This window comes from Rissa tridactyla, chromosome 19, assembly GCF_028500815.1.
Source record: "Rissa tridactyla isolate bRisTri1 chromosome 19, bRisTri1.patW.cur.20221130, whole genome shotgun sequence".
NCBI classification, from domain to species: Eukaryota; Metazoa; Chordata; class Aves; order Charadriiformes; family Laridae; genus Rissa; species Rissa tridactyla.
In genome coordinates, this window is record NC_071484.1 from 159,875 (window position 1) to 182,602 (window position 22,728).

The 22,728-nt window shown below is 53.4% G+C and overlaps 2 protein-coding genes across 2 annotated transcripts; both read left to right on the forward strand.

Annotated features, from left to right (window-relative positions):
- The first annotated feature begins 8,368 nt into the window (after positions 1–8,368).
- On the forward strand, positions 8,369–13,918 carry LOC128919429 (sperm-associated antigen 4 protein-like). The gene is made up of 9 exons (XM_054224756.1): positions 8,369–8,454; positions 9,808–9,872; positions 10,450–10,495; positions 10,736–10,814; positions 10,988–11,072; positions 11,640–11,752; positions 12,341–12,508; positions 12,891–12,980; positions 13,787–13,918. Exons 1-9 carry the CDS (start codon positions 8,369–8,371, stop codon positions 13,916–13,918), a joined length of 864 nt encoding a protein of 287 aa, XP_054080731.1.
- A 312-nt stretch (positions 13,919–14,230) lies between these two features.
- On the forward strand, positions 14,231–22,282 carry LOC128919430 (kelch-like protein 10). The gene is made up of 3 exons (XM_054224757.1): positions 14,231–14,329; positions 21,072–21,284; positions 21,746–22,282. The coding sequence occupies exons 1-3, from the start codon at positions 14,231–14,233 to the stop codon at positions 22,280–22,282; spliced, it is 849 nt and encodes a 282-aa protein (XP_054080732.1).
- The last annotated feature ends 446 nt before the right edge of the window (positions 22,283–22,728 follow it).

The window sequence follows — 22,728 nt, forward strand, 5'->3', positions numbered from 1 at the left end:
CTAGACCTTCCTGGTATAGGTCAGCACAGCCCATGTGGCCAGGCTTAACGTGTAACCATTTGAGTAAGCGTTCCCATTCCCGACCATCATCTACAATATCAATTTGCTGCAGCCGTGTGAGCCTATCTACCTGTTGGTTGAACTGAGCAGTGATCGAGTTCAAACGATCATGGCCTTCTACCCAGCCAATGCGCAATGCGCTCTGTCCTCCTATTTCCAACAGTTGCTTCCAACTATCGGTTTCCCAAACTGGGACCCTGTTCACCTGCCAATCATTGGCTGCCCAGTGACCATCCATTCGGTTCTCCTCTCCTGGTTGGCTCCTGCACCACCTGTGTCACAAGGGATTTGTACATGGGAGGGAGTCGAGTCCCTTTCTGTCCCCAGGACTGAAAACACAGGAGGAGGTGACTCAGTTGACTCAGCTGCATCCCTTCCCTCCGCGGGGCTAACGGAGATCCTTCCCTGGCACTGTCTGGGTGCCCTGCCTAACGACGGCACAAGGAAGGGCTATTCTCATGCCCAGTTGTTTTCCCGGCATGAGAAATGACACCACTGGAAAGAAGCCTCTGTCCCTGGCTGAGGAAGGGAACGTCAGCCATTCCTTCAGCCTGTTTGCCAGCAGCTTCCCCTGGAGCCCCAGGGACAGCTGGAGGGAGCCCAGCGGGGGCAGAGAAAGTGCTGCCTTGGGCTGGTCCTCTGCTGCTGGGGTGGGCTGGGCTCCTGGGACGGAGGGAGCTCATGGCAAGCAGGCAGCGCTGCAGGGAGACAGCTCTGCCCAGGAGCAGCTCCTCTGTGAAGCGCAGCAGGGCCGAGGGCACTGCCTGCAGGCACCGAGCGGAGAGGAGCAAGGCACAGAGAGGGTAAAGGCAGTCTGGGAGGGAGGGTGGAGAGAGCTGACTGGGGGACAAACCACGGAACTAGCTGAAACTGACAGATGCAAGCAGAATGAAGAAGAAAAGGACCAAGGAAACAATTCCAAGCGAATGAGGTAACTTCAGAAAAAAAGGCCAGCCCGGTGACCAAGAAAACCAGTAAAAAAGCAAGAGACCACCAACAAGGATTAAGTGGTTGGACTTGGAGATCGGGTGATGGGTGGTACGTCCCGGGAAAGCTGACTGTAAGGGTACAATTGGCGGGTGAGATCTGCAGTAGGGGTCCCTCCTTGGAGGCACCCAGCTCGAGCTGCTCTGCACATTGGATAAATAAACCACCGATTTACTCAGTGGATTGGTGACTTGTCTTCTGCGAGCAGGAACCTGGGGCCGAGCCCTGTTGAGGTGGCACCTGCAAAATTCCTACCATGATCTAGGTGGCAGCTGTGTACGCTCCTGAAACAACGAGCCAGGGGCCTGCTGCCACCCTATCACCCGCTCATCCACCGAGGCCATCACAAGCAGCTGGAGAAGCGGCTGCATGCTCCTGCCCTTGTAGCTGCAGGGCCACCACTGACATCACAAGCACCTGCAAAAGCCAGGCGTTCATTCATACCCAAACAGCTACTTAGCCACCAGGGACATCAGGAGCAGCTGTACAAGCCAGGTCCTGCTCCTGCCCCATCACGTTCTCATCCACCTACGGCATCACAGGCAGCTGCACAGGCCAGGAGTTTGCACATGCCATGTCAACTACTCAGGCACTTGCGACACTGTAAGCAGCTGCACATGGAATGTTCCTGCTCCACCTTTGTCACCTACTCAGGCACATGAACAAGCCAAGTGCCTCCTTCTACCCCATCACCTGCTCATCCACCTATGACACTGTAAACAGCCGCACAAGCCCGGAGCCTGCTCCTGCCCTAACGCCTACTCACCCACCCATGGCATCACAGGCACCTTCACAGCAGGAGCGTCCTCACTGCCACCCGGGCTTTTCCACCTCCATCTCTGTCTCCCATTCCCATCTCCACGTGCTCTCCTTGCTCCCAGGCACCTTTTTCACCCACTCCACAACCTCCCGGTGCCCCTGTCTGTCTTTGTCTTTCTGAGGCAGATGCTACCTCGGAAGCATTGTCCCAGCGAGGTCACCTGATTCTCCTTCTCCCTCAGCTGTTGTCATGACTGTCCCACCAGTCCAGTGCTTTTTGACCTCATGGGCCCTCTCGTCCCACCTCCCTTCTGCAGTTAAACCCTGTTCCTGTGACAACCAGTCGGTGCCTGCTCTGTGGCATCTTGCCTGCATCTTCCTGACCAGGACAGCTGGCGGGAGCTGTGGCCATCAGCCCCAGCTGTGCCTGACGTCTTCTCCTGCACAGGTGCAGCTCTGGGTGTGCTTGGTGCGTACGGTGCTTCCTAAAGGAAAACAGCGACAACCAAAGTAAGTCCTGGGCAATGTCCTGCTGGGAAGAGCTGATTGCAAGGTAGGATTGACGCAGGTGCTGAGACCGGTCCAGGGGTGCTCCCTGTCCCCCAGCGCGGCCACAGGTCCCACATCCGGCTCCTTCCTGCAGGATTTTGGAAAGCCCATTCCAGCTGTGAGCGCCAGGCCGAGGGGATGGGGCAGAAACAGCTCCCACCCCCGAAGGCCCCATCCCCCCACAGGCCTCTGTCCCCAAACTACTAAAACTTACAAACAGGCTCTCCCTCTTACGGAATTATCTGCTGTTTCAAGAAAAGAAACCCTACCCTTCCAGATTAAGTTGTCTACGGCTGTTGGAAGGCCATTTGTGCTTCAATTCCAGAGCAAAAGAGTTTCCATTACACAATCTCAGCCACCACCTCCAAGATGGTCTTGTCATTGACCCACAAAAGCTCGGTTGTCAAAAACCTAGCGGCTACTGAAAAGTATCCTCTCCTCCCCAGACATTTGTTTCCCTCATTCCCTCAGACGAGGCAGTAATAATTATATGATGGTTATTCTGTAATTACCACCGGTCTGAAACCGCTCCAGAGCATCATTCACTGACGTGACCGACAGCACTGTGGATAAGGGAGATCCTTCACTGACCACACACCCACCCATTAGTCCTTTTGCAGCAAGGCCTCTGTGGCCGAGCACATCTAACGTGGACATCTCTGCCTGACAGGAGACGACCGGCCCCAAAACAGTACCTCAGGGTGTCTTGGGCCTAGTGAGGCAAGAATTTTGGAATAATGATACAAAAAAGTGTAAGAGAAAGCAGGGTAGCAGAAGAGGCAGAAAAAGGGATGTCTCTCCCCCACCTCAAATTTCAGAGGAAGTTTCAAGGGGTATTTTTTTAATCACTGCCCAGCCCGAGGGAAAAAACACAGACCTGCTGTTTAAGGAGAACTGAAAACAAGAGGAAGATGATTGAGCCTGTGCAATTACTCTTCTTGACAGGACACATTGGCTGGTTGTTTTTGTTTTAAATCTCAGTGGAGAGCTTCAACTTAAAATCACTGAGTTCTCATACAGGAATAGCAAAACGTCCTCTGTAAATCTTTGAAAAGAACAGTACATTGAAGGGAAACTGTTCATATAAACTGTAAATTACACGTTTCTGCTGTCAAGGTTTATAACGCTTTTCAGTATCTTCGCCACCCTCATCTTCTTTCCCTTCGCTTTCTTCTGGTGACACTATCGCTACCGGACCTCAGCAGAACATTATGCTGTTCAAGTTCTCTTGCAAATCAGGTAACATCCAAAAATGCCCCTCACAGGTGCCTATAGGTTTTGTGTTATCATCATGTTAATGACACAGTAGGTCCTGCCAAACCTACAACCTGCAAAACCTGAAGATAATCGAGAGATTCCGTAACTACACGAGTCTGCTGGCCCTTTCCACCCCCTGAGGTCCCACGGCGCGAGGGCAGGGGCAGGAAGGGCAGTTGTGCGCTCGGGTCGCACCAAGGAGGAGAGAGCAGGAACCTTACACTGGTCCTATCGCCCGTCACTTGGGAGAAGAGACCGACAGCCCCCCTGGCTACCCCCTCCTTTCAGGGAGTTGTGGAGAGTGAGAAGGTCTCCCCTCAGCCCCCTTTTCTCCAGGCTGAACACCCCCAGCTCCCTCAGCCGCTCCTCACAGGACTTGTGCTCCAGATCCCTCACCAGCCCCATTGCTCCACCACGCAGGTGGTCTGTGAATGTCAAGTAGCTCTCCAGGACCCCTCTTCTCTCCAAGGCCACATCCCGCAGGAGTCTTCCAAACAGATCTCTGAAAAGCTGCAGTCTGCTGTCCTGAAAGCCACAGCTGTGGTCCTGCTCTTTGCCCTGCTCCCTCCCTCCCACATCGTCAACTCCACCGTCTCAAGGTCACTGACTTTCAAATCCCCACCCAGTTCTTCCTCCTTCACCAGTACAAGGTCTCCAGCAGAGCACCTCTCCTTGATTCCCCCATCACCTGTGCCAGGAAATGCACTCTAGAAATCTCCTCAATTGCTTGAGCCCTGCTGGATTGTCCTTCCAGCAGGTACCCGAGTGGTTCAGGTCCCCCGTGAAGACCAGGGCCTGTGAACATGAGGCTTCCTTCACTTGTTTGAAGAAGGCCTCCTCTCCATCTCCCTCCTGAACAGGAGCTCTCTAGCAGATACCTGCTAACATGGCACCCACCTTGGTCTGCCTGCTGACCCTGAGCCATAAGCTGTCTCCTGTCCCACCCCAAGCAGGAGGCAAGTCCACCACCTCATCTTCCCAGACAGCCCTTCCTGAGGAGCCCATGTCCCTGCACCGCAGCCCTCCCGCCATGCCATCCACCCACCACACCTCCGCGCTCCCCCAGTGGTCCCAGCCCCCTAATCACGCACAGATTTATGGCCCTGCAGGTGGTTCTCCACGATGCGTGCAGGAGCGTGCAGGCACTTCAGGGAGGCACCAGCTCTGCTGGTTTCCTGGGAAGAGCGGGAGAGGCTCCTGGGTCGTGCTGCCTGTGTGTTGGCATGTGCAGGAGTGGGGCTGCATGTGTGCCCACTGTGGGGTATGTGTGGACTCGATTCCCTCCTGCCCCGAGGAGCAGTTCTGGGATCACACCTGGGGCGTGTATAAACCCTTTAGACCGATCCATCGCCAGGCACAGGCCAGTCAGTCCGGCTGGGAACACCCCCGGGGCTCTTCATTTTGTATTTGTCGGTGCGTCTCAGCCGCTGAGAAGCCTCCAGAGCCCTGGCTAACAGCCACCGCTACAGCCGCCGCTCCCGGCACCTTCCCCTCTGCTGCGGTACCAGCATCTAGTGCTAGGGAGGAAGAAAGAAAAGCGTGTGATCGTACGCACAGGGAGAAGGGAGAGAAATCCTTCCGGTGTGTCTCAGGCCACCTGTGTTGGGATCTGCTTGCCATGAAGCCTCAAGGTGTCTGTGAAGCGGGAGAGGCCTCTGATGCCCAAGCCCCTGAGAAGGTCCCAGGTGCAGCTGGTCAGCCTGGGGCTGAGTCTGGTGGGGCTGAGACCTTGGGTGTCCCATACAGGTGTCCCCCCTGGGGGCAAGGTATCTTGGGGCAGGACTCTGCAGGGGAAGGACGTGCTCTCTGGTTTGGAAATGAGAGAGCCAGCCATCAGAGGGATCCCTCTGCCTTCAGCCAGTACTTTTACATCCCCCATAGAAAGCCACTTGTGGGTGCCCAGGCAGTCCCCTTGGGTATCAGGGAGGTCCAGGCCAAAGCCAGCCTCCAAAACCTGCTTCTGTCTCACGAGGGCTGCCAGAGAAATCCCCTCTTTCCCCGAGGGCTGCCCTCAGTGGAGGCAAGGGCCCTGCAGCCGGGGGAAGCACCATCCCTTTTTGGAGGTAGTTACCGGGGAGATGCAGAGAAGAACACATAGTTCAGCCAAGAACACAGCTCAGCCATGCTGGTCTCTTCCCTTTCTTGCTTGATTTCTTAGACCTGGAGATCGAGAACTCTTGTGCTCTATGGAAAGTGTCCTTGGAGATCTGCCAGATCTGTTCTGCCCCCCTGTCCGCTGCCCAGGGGGTCCTATTGACTAACTCCTTGAAGAGCTGGGGGTTTGCTTTCCTAAAATTCAGGGTCCTGACTACGCTCCTCAGCTGGCATGTATCCCTTAGGACTGTGAACTCCACCAGTGCATGGTCACTGCAGCCCAGGCTGCCTCCAGTCTTGACACCCTCGATGAGCTCACTCGCAGTATGGCATCCCCTCGGGTAGGGCTGTCTGTTTCCTGTCTTAGGAAGTTATCATCGAGGCACTCCAGGAAGCTCCTGGATCATCTACAGCTTGCCGTGTTACTTTTCCAGCAGATGTCGGGGTGGTTGAAATCCCTCCCCCAGCAGAGGGCCGTCAAGCGCAATGCCTCCTAAAGCTGGAGGAAGAAGGCTTCATCAGTAGGCTCCCCTTGATCAGGTGGCCTGTAGTAGACACCAACCACAAGGTTCCCCTTGTTGCCTGGGTCTCTAATTCCTCCCCATGAGCTTTCGACTTCCTCTTGGCTATTCTTTAGGGACATCTCTTCACACTCTATTCCTTGCTTAACAGAGAGGGCAACACCTCCGCCCCTCCTTCCTCGCCTGTCCCTACTGAATAGCCTGTAGCCATCGATAGCCACGTTCCACTCATAGGATTCCTCCCACCAGGTTTCAGTAATGGCCACTATGTCATAGCTTTCCAGCAGCATGGTAGCTTCCAGCTCCTCCTGTTTGTTGCCCATGCTGCGTGTGTTCATGTAGAGGCACTTCAGCCGGGCTGTTGGCTGTGACACCTTAGAGGAGCACCCCTTGGGGTGTTTCAGGGGTGTTTCCCTGTTGACTCAGACTACCTCAGGAGCCCCTGGCTCATCTCCATAAGACTTTGGCTGTGATGGAGCATCCCTAGCATGTCAAAAAAACCAAAATTGTGGTGGCGACACCAGCCACAGAGCCATGTATTAATGGGTTGGATCCGTCTGTTCCTTCCAGTGTCACTGCCTGCAACTGGAAGGAGTGAGGACAAAATAACCTGTGCCCCAGACTCTCTCACCAACCTTCCCAAGGCCCTCAAGTCACCTTTGATTGCCCTTGGTCTACGAGTCGCAGTTTTGTCTCCACCTACATGGAAAATCAGTAATGGGTAATAGTCCGAGCAATGTATCAAACTAGGGAGTTTCCTGGTGATGTCCTTATCCCGGGCTCCAGGAAGACAGCAGACTTGCTTAGGGGGGCAGAAGTCGTGGACAGCTGGGAGGTAGGGAGGACAACTCCTTGAGTGTCAAAGCTGAAGATCTGGGAAGGAATTCAATTTGGACTGCTTTCTCCAGCTGCCCAGTGTCCCTTGGCCTTATGCGGGGTGATGGCTTAGTGACATCTGTGTGTCGCTGCCATCCCTTGCCCCTCACCCCTGTTCCCAGCCTGGCCTCCCTGGCTGCTTGGGGTTCTCCTGTGAGGTTAGCAGGGTTCCTGGTTCATGCCAAAGAAGACCCTGGGGTCTCTAGGTCAGCCCAGAGGAGCTGTTCAGGTGTCTTGTGCGTCTTGTTGAGGAGGAGGGGCCACGGTGGTGCTTGGCAGCATCATCCCAGCCGCTGTGGGAGATGGAGCCCTGCCTTGTCGATGCGGAGCCTGAGGGGCCCAGGCCCAGGCAGGCGCTGCCACTGCTGCCCACTCCCACAGGAGCCCCCTTCCAGGGCTGGACAAGGGAAGCCTGTTCCTACCCAGAGCATCACCCCCAAATACCGCCCTGCCCCACGAGTGCGAGAGCCGCCCGTCCTGCCGCAAGCCCCCCAGGTGCCATTTGTTGCCAGGGCCCTCCTGCCACCAATGGCACTGGCAGCTCTGCTGCCTGGACAGCCCACGGCACGCTCTTACTCCGGGCGCTCCCTCCTTCTTCAGGCTTGACCCTAGGTGTCCCACAGCTGAGTCTCAGGCGTCCCATTTCATAAAATAATTAACTTAATTGGAAGGTACAGCAGCAAGAAGAGCCCGGGCTGGGTGCCTCCAAAGAGAGGCACCCTAACAAAGGAATCCCTGGGCAGTTATACCCTTGTGATCCACACACCCGCCCCTCACGCGCCGTTCACGCACTGTCCACACATCTTTTAGTCCAACGGTGAAGATTTTTGGTCTGGGATCTTCTAACATCTCATTGGATTCTTTTCCAGCCTAAAGGTTTCAGCAAATCCAGCGCCTCATGCTAAGTAGAGCTAAGCAAGCAGCACAAATGACACCAAATTCTAATCCTAAATCATTTATTCTACTTAAAATGTACTTATTTATGCTGAACAATTAATATCCCTCAACAAGAAGGAAGGAGCAGAGCGTCTCCTGGCCCTGCTCAGCCCTGGGCAGCCCCAGCACGACGTCAGAGGTGACACCATTGTGATGTCACATCTGTCCGCCTGCACAGCCCTGTGGTGTGTGGGGCAGGAGCCCACAGTTGCCGTGTGGCTGCGGCCCTGGACAGGCTCCTGCTGGCTGCGGCGAGGGGCTGCTGCTGGAGCTGGTCTTGGGGACAGGACACGCTGCTGGGGCTCAGCGGGGAGCCTGCCTTTGCCACGATGGCGAGGAGAAAGGCCCCTCGGAGAAGACACCAAGGGGCCTCCAAAGGCTCCTTGGGGACCAAGGGAAACCAACGGCCGGCAGGGTGAGAACGGGGCTGCGCTGCCGGGCGGGCTGCCCGGGGCGGGGGACTGCTACTGCCAGCTCGCCTCCTCTTCTGCCAGGGCAGGCCTGTCCCACAAAGGGTGGGGAAAGGAGGGGGACCCCTGGAAGCAGCCCAGCCCTGCTGCCCGCTCTCGCTGCTGCTGGGACAGCCCTTCCTCTGGCAGGGGCCTCCGCTCAGGCTACTCCTCCCCGCCTCAGCTCCCGCGGCCTGGGGACGGTGGGCAGCCGGCATTTGTCTTTGTCCTCCCACAGGGACCCAAGCGCTGACGTGGAGCTGGAGATGTGCCCGTCAACTCCCGGCTCAGCCGCCCAAGGGCCTGCCAAGGGGCGCGCCAACACCACAGAAATCGCAAGTAAGCTCAGCACTGCTGCTTGCTCCAAAGTCCTCCGGGGTGAACGTGGAGAGCCGCGCTGTGCCAGAGCTCTGGCCAGGTGTCACAAGTGGCAGGAGAATCGTAGAATCCTAGAAGAGATCTCTAGAGGCAGGCTTAACTTTTCTCTGGTTTCTTTGCCCAGGGACGGTCTTCAGCCTTCCTTGCCTTCTGGCAGTTGCCCTGGTCTCCCTGTGGGGACATCTGCTGAGCATGTGCCTCTTGGCTGCGTACGTACGACATGTTTCTGCTGTGGACGGGGGGTAGAAGGGGGGTGCCTGAGGGCCAGTGCCAGCAAAGGGCAGAGCGGAGGGTGCTCCCCAGCCAGCAGCCCGGGGCTCCCAATGGGGCGCCTCAGCTTGGGCACTGCTCGTGCTGTGGCTGTTCCACGGAGGAGCCAAGAGCAAAGCCCCTCGGCAGCCATTTGCTGCAGCCCCAAGCTTTGGCTGCAGCAGGACAAACTGCCCCGTAGCCAGATGCTCGGGTGCAGAGCCAAGCCTCCGCAGGGCAAGGGTTTTCCCCAGCTCAGGCAAGAGACCACGCCGGTCTGTGGAGGGCTCTGGGAGGAAAGGCGAACAAGGCTCCTGTGCTTCCCAGCTCTGCGGGAAAACACTTGCCCTAAGAGGGATGTGTGTGATGGCAAGGGAGAACAGGCCTGCTTCCTCAGCCAGAGAGAGAGCAAGGTCCACACCAGAAAGACTGCTGGAAAGCACTCTTCATGTGCTCGACGTCTTTGCTTCCTGGGATGATCTTCCTGGAGACCTTCCTTTGGGGAAGAGCTGCCGGCAGCGTTGAACGATGGGGACAGAAATCATGTTCCTGTTGGACGCTGCTCTGTCAGTTCTCTGTCAGCAGCAGGCTTCCAAAACTGTGCCTTTTTGGCCTGAAAAGGGAAATCTGCCTGTGAAGGGGTTTGTCCAAGGCTTGGATCACTGACAGCACCAGGACTCCCTCTTTTTCAGGCGAAAGATGTCCCTGCAGAAGGCATTCTTGCAAGTCGTCTTCCTCTTGCTCCTCCTGGCTCTTGGTGAGTTTTCATGAGCAACCACCTGAGAGCGACAGCCTGGCTGGGCTGGACGCCAGCTTTCCTTTTGGGCCAGTATGTGCGGAAACTCCCGTGGCCCAAGTGCTTCCCAAGCAAGTCCTTGACTGGGACTGCCTTCTGGGCCCCCACTAAGACTGGTAGTCTCCCAGCCACGCTGCTGCCGTGGCTACTGGACCAAACGGCTCGCTTAGTCTGCACGCCTGCAAAAGACGGGTGTAGCTCTTTGCAAGCCTGACCTGGGGATTCCCAGAGGGCAGGGGCCGTGCAGTGGGACCGATGGAGAGGTACCTCTCCTCGCCCAGCAGCCTGGTCTCGGTGCTCACTGGGGCAGTGAGGGGAAATGGAGAATAGCTCTGGGGCACCGAGCACACCTGAAGATCACGGCTGCGCAGTGCGCTCAAGCCTGGGCTGATGGCGCGTCCTCTCCCTGCGCCCCACGTTCCCCACCTTCTCAGCTCACCTGCTGCCCCAGCCCCAAGGCAACAGGCAGAGACAACGCCACTGCAGGGATCCCAGCAACCCCGGTAAAATAACTGTCTCTTGCTGATGTGAATTGCAGCTGCTGTTTACTGCGGGATCTCGCTGCCAGGCCTGAAGCCCCTGTGGTAAGAGATGTTTCCTGAGCTGGAACAGGGTCTGTGCGGAAGGGTCAGACGACCTCGTGTCCATTTGCCTGAGGGCCGCGGCTCCCACACTGTCCTCCCGCCTTTGCCTCTTGCGCCAGCTGGTGCGGAAGGGAAGCGCTGGCAAAGCCGGGAACGCACGTGTGTCTCTCCTTGCTGAGCTCAGAGGCTCCCAGTGGGGTGGGCTGCTCTCTGACAACATCTGCTTTCCTGTCCCTGCAGGAATTCTCCCCATTTAATGCTGCAGCAAGCCCAAGAGGAGGTGGCTAAACTGCGGGCGCAGATCAGCAGTTTGAAGCAGGTGGTGTGGCATTTTGGGGAAGGAGGCTTGGCTGGGCAGAAGTCCTTGGGGCTGTGGGTGGTGTGGGACTGCTGACTGCAGTCAGCCAGCCTTTTCCCCAGGGGCCTCCTGGGTGAGCTTCTGGGCTGGCTGAACATTGATGTGGTCCTTTTCTCTGTTTACGGCGTTCCCAGGAAGTCGAGGAAATGAAGCGGGCAGCATCCGAGAGGGCTTTGGAAGCCTACGTGGAGATGTCTGACTGGGCCCTGCAAAGCTCTGGTATGGACACAAGCAGCCCCGTCTCCTTGCCCTGCGCTTGTCCGTAGCCCTCCCTAAAGGCGCCTGCGCTCCAGGCGCTGCTCTCCAAAGTGGGGGAGCCGAAATGCTTGTGGGGTCGCAGGGCAAGGCTGTGGCAGAGCAGCTCTCTCAGACTCCCTCCTGGCCCTGCCCTCGGCGTCCTCACGCTGCCTCTGGCGCTGCCCCCGCACGTGTTCCTGTGCTGGTGGAGGGGCTCTCTTCCTCTCCTCGGCAAAGGGGATGGCCGGGCCGTCCTTGGCTGCCCACGCGGCAAGCCCTCAGCTTGGGGCTGCTGCCGTTCACAGGGGCACCGTCTGTCTCCCAGAAGCCCCAGACCTTCTCCTGATGGTGCTGGGAGTGCAGCAGTCACCAGGCACGTGGCCGCTGTCATTCCCCTGCACAGCTGGGCAGCCGGGCAGCCCACCAGCCTGGGGACGAGGACAGGACTGACAGAGGCGCAGCTGACCGGCGGTGTCAGAAATAGTGTCTGAGCACCAAGCCCTCCTCATCTGTGGCCTCTTGCAGTTGTCTGCTCTCCCTTCCCTGCAGGTGCCAGCATCGACCTGCAGAGAACTTCTGAGACCTACACCTGCAAACAGCATTGGTTCTGGACGTTTGTTGAGTCCTTTTGCACTCCCCGCAGTCCTGATCGCATTTTGCAGGTATCGTAGCAGAAATCATGAGGGGCGTTTTCCTTCCTTCCTGTGAAGTTGAGACAAACCTCGGGGCTTTCCCTTCAGTCCAGTGTTGCTGCTCAAGCCCACGGTGTTGATCAGGTTCCTGCAACCAAGGCTCTAAGGCAGGGGCTGGGCTTGCTAGAAATGAGAGGTTCCCCCCAGGCGGGGATCGGAGCTGAACTGCTGCATCTTGCCCACGGTCCTCTGGTGAAAGCTGGGTGAAAGACTTTCTCCCAGGTGACCCCGTTTCCACACTCGTCCCTAACAGCGCTTTGTCACGGGTGGGAGGTGGGAGGTGGGGGGGTGCCCTGCAGAGTCCCTGGGCAGAGACATGTTTCTGCAAGGCCCTGACGAGAACGGTTTCATAACCAGGATTCTCCTCTGCTCCATAACACTGAAAGGCCCTGACAACGGTTGGTCAGGGAAGGAGGCCTCCTGCTTCTGTCCACCTCCTCATTTTCAAGCTGAAATAGACTCCCCAGACACACCGGTGCCTGTGTTTCAGGCTACGTGGGCAGTTGTCTTGGCCTCAACACTCTCTCACGCTTCATTGCTCTGGCTTTCTGGTTGCAGCCGGATGTTTCCCCGGGAAACTGCTGGCCTTTCCCAGGGCATCAGGGCCAGGTGGTCATCAGGTTGCCAGCACGAGTCCACCTGACCGCCGTCAGTGTGCACCACATCTCCAAAGAAGTCTCTCCGTCTGGAACCGTCATCAGTGCCCCCAGAGACATCGCTGTCTTTGTAAGTCTCTGCTGAGCGCTTCTAGCGGGGATCTGGCCCTGGGGGAAAGCCATGACAGGGTCTTCCTTGCCTCCTCTGAGGTTGGAGTCCTGCTCTCTCCTGAGCACTGCAGTGCCCTGCTGAGGCTCTAGGAGTTTTCCTAGAGGAAACTAGGAAACTTCAAGGGCTCTAGAGGTCTCCTCCCTCTTAAGACTCGTTCTGGCCAAGCAGCCCAAGGTTCTTGACCAAAACTCAAGACGGAGCCTGAGCTCCACCATACCCAGTGCTAGACTAGGGCCAGAGCCCCAGGGGAGGGTGGGTAAGTAACAGGGCTGACCCAGCGCCTACATTCCCTCTTTGTCGGGACGAGTCTGAGCTGCTCTCCTTGTGCTTTGCCCTGCAGGGAGTGGATGCAGACGGAGAAGAGGAAACTCTGCTGGGGACCTTCATGTACAGTGTGGCAAAAGAGGCCATTCAGACCTTCCCTCTGAAGGTGCGATGCAGGCACAGGGAGTGAAGATGCCAGGGAGCAAAGCTGGTTTGCCTGCAGGTCCACGGCAGGAGGAGCATGAATGCTTTCTCCCTGGGCAGAGGTGTCCCGGGCCACTGCCAAGAGAGAGCTGGTGGGGCTGGGAGGGCTGAGCGGCACGCGGTGGTGGTAGCAAAAGGATAGCGAGGACAATGTCAGGCCCATGGCAGCACAAGTCCCAAGAGATCCCTGGCTGTACCCAGGGATCTGCCTTCAGCAGAGCCCGCTGCACACGCGGCCACTGCACCCGAGCAACGTCTTTGTGCCGTGGAGAAACAGGGACGCCCGTTGGAGAAAGCTGTTGGGCAGCACCCTGACTCCATCCCGTGGCCTGCTGGCAGGCTGGACGGTGTCCTGTCCTCACAGCATAGCATGCCCCTTCTCTCCCGCTGCTCTCACGCCTGCCTGCAGGAAAGCGGGCAGAGCAGACAGCGGGAGCTCGGGGGGGTGTCACACCGGCTGCCCCACGCAAAGGAGCACCTCCCCGGCCTCTCTGCCGGCACAGAGCGAGGCGCAGACGGAAGGGGCAGAGGGATGGGAGACTGAGCCCCAGCCAGGCCCATGCAGAGGGTGCCAGGTGCCTTCCCCCTCCCCGTGTCCCCAGCCTCCCCAGCAGCCCCGCTACCAGAGCCAGCCTCAGATTTCCACAGCCGCTCCCACCCACTGTCAGGAGCTTGTTCCTGAGCAGGAGCAGGGCTGGTGGGGCGAGATACGTGGACTGCATTGTGGCTCTTAACACCCCCGATTCCTCTTCCCTCTTTTCCTCACAGAACGCCACGCATCCCAGAGCCTTCTGCTATATCAAACTCACTGTGAACAGCAACTGGGGAAACCCAAAGTACACCTGCATTTATCGAGTGCAGGTTCATGGGAAGATGGCAAAACCAGACAGCCTCAGCTGAAACCAGAGAAAAAGAAAGAAGGACAAACACAAAAAATGAAGACAAAAAAATAATGTTGCCGCAACTCAGATTGGTGTCTCTTAAAATGGGTGCACAATAAGGTCCATTGCGGGCAGTGCGCAAGTAACTCCTTATGAAGAACAAACAGTGAAGAATACCATATCCCCGAAGAGACTGGATAACAAGCTTGCAAAATAACTGGGGAGCTGCAAAAGCTTCTGCATTTATCTTCACCAGTCCACACAAAGAGATTCCTCTATTATCAGCTTAAACCAGCCACCGTACACCACTAGGAACCACCCAAAAGCTACCATGAAGCCCATAACAGACTTAATGCGCATGTGCCAAGCTGATGTGAATATGGAAATGAGCTCTGGAAATGCAGTGAATATGGAGATGACTTCTGGAAATGTAATGAATATGGCAATGAGTGCTGGCACATGTAATGACCACACATATTTTGTATGGATATAAGTCTCTGTGAATCTCACATTCAGTGGACATGTTAGGTGGAGAGATCCCCCGTGTCCCTGGTGCCGAATAAAAGAATGCCTGCTTCTTAAGAGTACGTTGGTGTTAAGAAGTTCATTCCCAATGTCAGTGACAGTTTCTGGTGACCCAGATGGGACTCTGCCACTGAATCTCGACAGATCGGCCTGTGCTGAGGGCTGTCAGCTGCTGGGCGGGCTGCTGAGTGAGCCTGGGGTCAGAGCCAGCACCTCCCCTGGTTGCTCAAGCCACCAGGTTATAGGAAGCCTCCGGGAGGGCTAGTCCCTGCCCACAGAGCACAGAGTGAGCAACCAGTCCTTTGGCTGGACCTCAAGAGCAAAAGGAGAGTGTATGACCTCTGGAAGAGGGGGCAGGTCTCTCATGAAGACTATAAGGATATAGCGAAGCTATGCAGGGAGAAAATAAGGAGAGCCAAAGCACAGCTCGAGCTCAACCTAGCTACAGCTGTTAAGGATAACAAAAAATGTTTCTATAAATTCATTAACAACAAAGGGAGGATTAGGGAAAATCTCCCACCCTTACTGGATGCAGAGGGAAACACAGTCCCAAAGGTTGAGGAAAAGGCTGAGGTGCTCAATGCCTACTTTGCCTCAGTCTTTAGCAGTGGAACTAACTGTTCCCTGGGCACCCAGCCTCATGAGCTGGGAGACAGGGAGGGGAAGCTGAATGAGGTCATTGCAATGAAAGAGGAAGTGATCTACGACCTGCTACGCCTCTTGGATGCGCACAAGTCTATGGGACCGGATGGGTTACATCCGAGTGCTGAAAGAGTTGGCAGCCGTGCTCACCAAGCCACTTTCCATGATCTACCTGAAGTCATGGCTAACTGGGGAGGTCCCAATGGACTGGAGGGTAGAAAATGTGACACCCATCTACAAAAAAGGCAGAAAGGAGGATGCAGGAAACTATAGGCCTGTCAGTGTGACCTCGGTAGCAGGGAAGGTCATGGAGCAGATCATCTTGAGTGCCATTACAACTCATATAATGGACAAGCAGGGGATCAGGCCTAGTCAGCATGGGTTTAGGAAAGGCAGGTCCTGCCTGACGAACCTGATCTCCTTCTATGACAAGATGAGCCAATTATTGGATGAGGGAAAGGCTGTGGACATTGTCTACCTAGGCTTTTGAAAAGCATTGGACACTATCCCCCACAGAATTCTCATGGAAGAACTGGCGGCTCATGGCCTGGATGAGCATGCGATCTGCTGGATCAAGCACTGGCTGGATGGGCGGTCCCAAAGAGTGGTGGTCAATGGAGTTAAATCCAGCTGGCGGCCGGTCACAAGTGGTGTCCCACAGGGCTCAGTGTTGGGACCGTTTCTGTTTAACATCTTTATTGATGATCTTGATAAGGCCAGAGAGTGTATCACCAGCAAGTTTGCAGATGACACGAAGCTAAGCGGGAGTGTTGATCTACATGAGGATAGGGAGGCTCTACAGAGAGACTTGGACAGGTTGGACCGATGGGCCAATGCTAACGGTATGAGCTGCAACAAGGCCAAGTGCCGGGTCCTGCACTTGGGCCACAACAACCCCATGCATCGCTACAGGCTTGGGGAAGTGTGGCTGGAGAGCTGCCTGGCAGAAAAGGACCTGAGGGTTCTAATTGACAAGCAGCTGAACATGAGCCAGCAGTGTGCCCAGGTGGCCAGGAGAGCCAATGGCATCCTGGCTTGTATTAGAACTAGTGTGACCAGCAGAAGGAGGGAGGTGATTGTCCCCCTGTACTCAGCACTGGTGAGGCCACCCCTGGAGTATTGTGTCCAGTTCTGGGCACCTCAATACAAGAGAGATATCGAGGTGCTGGAGTGAGGGTAGAGGAGGGCAATGAAGCTGGTGAAGGGCCTGGAGAATAAATGTGATGAGGAGCGATTGAAGGAGCTGGGACTGTTTAGTTTGAGGAAGAGGAGGCTGAGGGGAGACCTCATCGCTCTCTACAACTACTTGAAAGGCCATTGTAGAGAGGTTGGTGCTGGTCTCTTCTCACAGGTAATTAGCGCTAGAACAAGAGGGAATGGCTTCAAGCTGCAACAGGGTAGGTTTAGGCTGGACATAAGGAACAAATTCTTCACAGAAAGAGTGGTTAGACACTGGAATAGGCTGCCCAGGGAGGTGGTGGAGTCACCGTCCCTGGATGTGTTTAAGACTCGTTTAGATGTGGTGTTAAGGGATATGGTGTAAGGGAGAACTTTGTAGAGTGGAGATGATGGTTGGACTCGATGATCCCAAGGGTCTTTTCCAACCTAAATAATTCTATGATTCTATGATCACACATATTGAGCCACTTCCCACAGAGGTGCTACAATTGTGCGATGAAATTGAGAAATGTATGATACAAAGCTCTTGTCAGGCCTTATCCTGAATATTGCGTGCTATTTCTTGTCATCTGTGCTCGAGAAAGATGGATTGAAACAGAAATATACCCAGGGCCACCCAAACTGGATAATCAAGGGAATGAAGAGCCTCTCTCTTCAGAGGAGATGGAAAGATTTGGCTGTTTTAGCCTAGAGAAACAAAAACTAAGAGAAGAGATGATTGCTGTCATCAGTAGGGCAACTACCAAAGGAGGGAACAAGGACTTGTGAAGGTAAAGAATGATACTGGCAGAAGAACAGAGAGATGTAGCCTGGAAGTGAATAAATTTGGGCTGGGAATCAGAAGAGTATTTCCGAGCATCGGAGGAGTGAAATTCTGGAACAACACTGCAGTAAGAGACAGAACGTGGTACAAAAGAAACTTGTTTTTAAAACAGCAATTAGTAAGATTAAGAACGTGATTATCCAAAGCACTTGCTGTGACAGCAGGGCTCCTTCCAGCTCTACCCTGGCGGTTCGATGCGGTTGACCCTGTCTTTGATTAGAAAATCAACAGAAGGTGCAGCTAAAGGCAGGGAGTATGTTTCTGATTGAGAGACTTTGCAGAATTTATTTGGAAAACACCTCTTTCAGTCATAGAGAAAGGCAATAGTGGAGCAACTTGCCAGCCAGCCATTGCAACTGAACAATTACTCAAAATACAACAATTTTGCAAGATGACATTTTTTTTGGAACTAGATAAGAACTAAAAATGATAAAAAATGGACAAATGTTAAAAGTAGTTAATTTTCAACTTGATTTTTAGTTTGGGATTTGTTGGTGGTTTTTTTATAGCAAAAGCCCGTTGAGAAGATCAGTCAGAATATGACCAGGTAAATACCACTCACTTTAGAGAGCCACATTGATTTCAAAAAATTGACCCAAAAAAACCCAAATCCAAACCAGTTTCTCCAATAATGGATTGATGGCGATGTTCATCTCATCATCCATATGTCAGGATTTCTCACATCCTTATCAGGCAGCGACCTTTAGCAGATGAATTGGCAAGCTAATTCTCCATTTGAGATCTGTTGATAACTGCTCGGATCTGTAAAAATTGATGCATTTGGTTGCAACCCTCACTTTGGCAATCTGCTTTTAAAACTGCAGTAGAGGCTAAAACCTGCTTTTTATGTGCATAAGGCAATAGTGCCATCTCGTGGGAAACACGCCGCTTCGTGCCTTGTGGTGGGCAAAAAGAGCTTGGAACCTTTCTTCACACAAATACCTCCTCAAGACAAATAGATTTTTATTTTTCTTTAAGTTGGCTCCCTCCGGTTAGCATGTAAACTTTCATCTAAAATGCCCGCTAACCTTTTCTGGGTAAGGTTCCGTAAGGATTCGCCTCTGCTCCAAGATGCTCTCCTACAAACCCCGGCCCCAGCGTCCTGTTTGGGTACAGCCCAGGAGGAGCAGGAGGGTCCCACGGGCAGGAGGGAGAGCACCCAGCCCAGCTCCGACTCTGCCCGCAGGCAGAGCAATGCTGCTCGGCGTCCGCCAGCAAGACCAGCCTCGCTGGGCAAGCACGTGCCACGAGTCCTCAGGTCTGCTGTATGTGCAGAACATACACACACAGTTGCCAGTCACATCTCAACCCTGCTTCTCCTGTCGACATTTTTGCTCCATTTTATCTGATTTTGTGCCTCTACCTTTTTTGGCAGAGCCGAAACACGAGCAGCACTTGGCACACCGAAGAGCACTGGAAACCTTTTTACATTTAAAATATCATTCATCTTACAGAGGGAAAACAATGAGGATTCATCTGTTTCTTCCACGAGCAGTGGAAGAAGCATGGCAGGAACAAGGCCCTTTCTTCCAGAGAGCTCCGCCTGCATGGCTCCTTGGTGAAGAAGGGAACTGGTTAACCAAAATTGGCTTCCTTTTACACAAAGCAGGTGTTAAACAGAAACCCTCTGCCTCCTTCAGATTCCAGCCTTTCCTGCAAGGCTTCTCCTCCTACCGCCACGCTGGTCCTCATCTGGGCCCTGGTCAGCCTGCTTCTTGGTAAGCAAGTCAAGGTAAATGCCAGCACAGCTTTTTTTCCTAGATCCCTGTTAAACGTTGTGAGTTCTGGAGCCATCAGATAGATATTAACCATAAATAAGAATTAAATAGGATCCCGTATTCACAGCAAGTTTCCGTTTGCAGCCTGCAGTCAGTGCTTCAAGACGCTCAAGAATGAATCTCAGGCTGGTGCTTCCATGATGCTGTTGGTTCGGCATTACCAATGAAGCCAAGCGTCAGGAAAAATGGTAAACTATTACCTTCATTTATAATTTGTATGCTCTTGCCAGTAGTATAAAATTGGGATTTCTATTTTAAAATACCAGTATAATAAAATAAGGAGAAGCTGTCACACCTACCAATTTTGTCTTCCTGTATGAGGCTCTGGACTGTTCCCCTGGACTGTTATACATGTACGGTGAGACAAACACACCCTCCCAAGCTTAAAATTCCTGAGATGGACAATCTATCACAACTCTTGATAAACTGTGCCGGTATAGTTACAGCAGTATCCACAAAAAAGACGACAAGCTTACAGAGAAGAGATGTCACCTTGCGTTTTGGCATCAGAGGTTTGTCCATTTGCAATAACAGCAATTGAGATCTTGTTTAATTTGGTTTAAGCTAAATTCAGAGCAGGTCAGGTGCTGTTGGTGTAAGATACAAAGAGCTTAGGCTTGGTGTTTTATTAATTCTCTAACAAAATAACCAATTTACAACACACTTTTGAGGTACTATTTTAAAACAGCCTGTTCACTCAGACTAATTGAAATGGACACATTCTTTAGAGTCCAGTTAGTCATTCCTGAAATTCCAGTCTGGGTGAGAAAAACATACGGTACTACTACTACAGGTGTGAGGTTCAGGATAAAGCTGAAGGCAGCGACAGTGTGCCTGGGGGAGGACTTTGCGCTGAACCAGCGTACTTCACATGCCCTCATGTCAGCAACTCACCTCAGCCTGAACAGTAATGATTCGCTTCCTTGTGGCATGTAAAGTGCTTCCAAAGAATAAAACATTCCATTGCTGATCGACACATAAAACCATAAAGCACGGATAAAGGTTTGGGAAAAGAAAGTCTGTGTACGCAACGTGCACTACAAGCAGTATTACAATAGGTACAACTTACCCCAAAAGCAGTCATAAAGCTTATGGCTAAGAAACAGAGGAAAAAACTGATAAAATAGCCCTTCAGATTTTCTGAATTTTACATTTGCGTCACAAGAGATTCTGATAAATCTTGGTTGTAAGCTATTTAACCTAACTGCATATTCTGATACTTCCAAAACAATGAGAATAGAAATTTTATACAATAAACTCTGTGTGATTTTTCTAAACCGCAATATTTTGGCTTGCTTTTTAATTAACAACTTCAGAATAGACACAGTCTATTCATACATGGCTCTGTGCCTGGCGTCACCCACACAATTTTGGGGTTTTCGAGAATGGGGTGGCCTGCACGGCACGAGGCTTGCTGGCGTCAGATGGGATTCACCTTTCTGAAAGGGGGAAGAGGGTCTTTGCTCCCGAGTGAGCAGAGCTCATTGACAGAGCCTTTAACTAGGCTTGAAAGGGGAGGGGGACAATATCAGGCTTGCCCGTGACAAGCGGTGGGACAACACACCAAGGCAGAGGGTTGGGGTGCTAGTGCGGGCCCTCAGCCTGTTGCTCTGACACGTGCTGGCAACACTGGAGGACGCTTGAAGTCTTCCAGAGATGAGGGAATGGCTCCTGAGGTAATGGGGGGGAGCCAAAGGGGGAGGAGTCAAGAGGGGAGGAGAAAAGAGGGGAACAGCAGTGAATAGCTCAAAGGAATTAAGGCGTGTTCCTCTAAGAAGGTGACATGGCTGACAGACCAGCTAAAGTGCCTCGACACCAATGCATGCAGCACGGGCAACAAACGGGAGGAGCTGGCAGCCACCGTGCTGCTGGAAAGCTGACACCTCGTTGCCATTACTGAAACCTGGTGGGATGAATCCCATGACTGGAGTGTGACTGTCCATGGCCAGCAACAGGGGAGGAAGAGGGGGCAGAGGGGCTGCCCTCTGGGTCAAGAAACGGGTAGAGTGTGAAGAGCTGTCTCTGAAGAATAGCCAAGAGCAGGTTGAAAGCTTACGGGTAAGAATTAGAGAGCCAGGCAACAAAGGGAGCCTTGGCGTTGGTGTCTACTCCAGGCTGCCCAATCAAGGGGAGCCTATTGACGAAGCCTTCTTGCTCCAGCTACAGCAGCAGGCATCGCACTCACAGGTTCTCGTCCTGCCGGGGGACTTCTGCCACCCTGACAGCTGCTGGAAGAGCAGCACGGCAAGCTGGAGGCAATCCAGGAGACTCCCAGAGCCGAGTGCCTTGAAGATAACTTAAACCAGGTCACAGACAGCCCCACCAGAGGAGAGGCCATACTGGACCTGAAGGGCACCAACGCAAATGAGCTGCTAATGGGTGACATCAAGATTGGAGGCAGCCTGGGCTGTGGTGGTCGGGCGCTGGTGGAGTTCACAGTCCTGAGGGGTGTGGGCGTCAGGGGGAAGAGTAAAGTCAGGACCCTGAATCTCACGAAAGCAAACTTCCAGCTCGTCAAAGAGCTGGTCAATAGGACCTTCCGGGACACTGATGAAAACCTAGTTCCTATGAAACTGATAGAAATGGCACTTGCAGATTTGCATGAGGGACGTGTAAGTACAGGGAACATGGACTACAAATTCATACCAGTGCGCACGCGTGAGTTCAAAAGTTTTAAGTAAAGTCTTAACTGTCAGTAACGCTGAGTTTATTTAAAGAAAAAAAATCCCTTCTGTCCACACTTCCACCCTTCCTTGCCAATCCATTGGCATATGGATTATGGATTATGGATTGAACTAGCAGCTTGGCTACTGCTAGTGCCCAAAGTGGTGCACGGGGAAGGAGGCACAGGGGACAATGGGGTCAGGGTGTCACACGGCGAGGCTGCTTTCTTCCCCAGCAGTGCTTTGGTTTTTTCAGGGCTTTGTTCTCCACCAACTGGAGCAATGCCGAGAGGAAGGTCTATCAAATCCCCGGCACTTCCTCACAAATGATGCGGCTCCTTATGGAATACGCCTACACCGGGACAGTGCCGCTCACGGATGACAACGTTGAAAGTTTGCTAATCGCGGCAGACCAGTTCAACGTCCTGGACATCGTCAGACTGTGCTGCGAGTTCTTAAAATTCCAGCTGTGCTTGGAAAATTGCATCGGCATCTGGAGATTCACCGGCTACTACTACTGTCCTGACCTGCAAGAAGCAGCCCATGAGTTCATCCTGCATCACTTCGAGGAGGTGACCAAGGTGTCCACAGAGTTTCTGGCGCTCTCCTTCAATGAGCTGGAATGCCTGCTGGAGAAGGATGAGCTCCCTGTGAAAGAAGAGGCCGTGTTCGAGGCCGTTCTGAAATGGGTTGCCCATGACCTGCAGAGCAGGAGGCAGCACGTTGTAGTCTTGCTGGGCAAGGACCAATCCATAATATATATGACCATATGACCATAATATATAGGTACATGTTGATCTTGGCAATCGGGGCAGGCTGCAATAATATTGCGAGCCTCAGAGTTACTAAGATTAAACTGATGTTTTAAAGCACGATATCCCTGATGATAAAAACTAGGCGATGCTATCGCTTGCTGTTTAACATTGGGCACAGGTCCCAGGGCCACTGCAGACACTAAAGCATCAGCTTGTGCATTGCCTTCTACAATAAATCCTGGCAACTGGGTATGACTTTTAATATGCATCACGTAATATTCTTGCTGTCGCTTTTGTATTGTTATCCATAATAGTTTCAATACACCAAACAGCAATTCATTGGTTACATTACCTAAAACAGTCTTATCTAAACATTAGTACCAGTCCAGCCACACAAGCCGTGTGAGGCTTCTATGTGTCCTGCAACAAGTTGTTCTGTTACCAGAGACTGCAGGGCCGTTAAT

Coding starts and splice junctions, on each gene's coding strand:
- LOC128919429 (XM_054224756.1), top strand. CDS start 8,369: ATGGCGAGGAGAAAGGCCCCTCGGAGAAGACACCAAGGGGCCTCCAAA. Junction 10,496..10,735: donor CCAGGCCTGAAGCCCCTGTG/GTAAGAGATGTT, acceptor CTGTCCCTGCAG/GAATTCTCCCCATTTAATGC. Junction 12,509..12,890: donor CCAGAGACATCGCTGTCTTT/GTAAGTCTCTGC, acceptor TTTGCCCTGCAG/GGAGTGGATGCAGACGGAGA.
- LOC128919430 (XM_054224757.1), top strand. CDS start 14,231: ATGAAGCCCATAACAGACTTAATGCGCATGTGCCAAGCTGATGTGAAT. Junction 14,330..21,071: donor TGGAGATGACTTCTGGAAAT/GTAATGAATATG, acceptor CCACCCTGACAG/CTGCTGGAAGAGCAGCACGG. Junction 21,285..21,745: donor GGGCGCTGGTGGAGTTCACA/GTCCTGAGGGGT, acceptor TTTCTTCCCCAG/CAGTGCTTTGGTTTTTTCAG.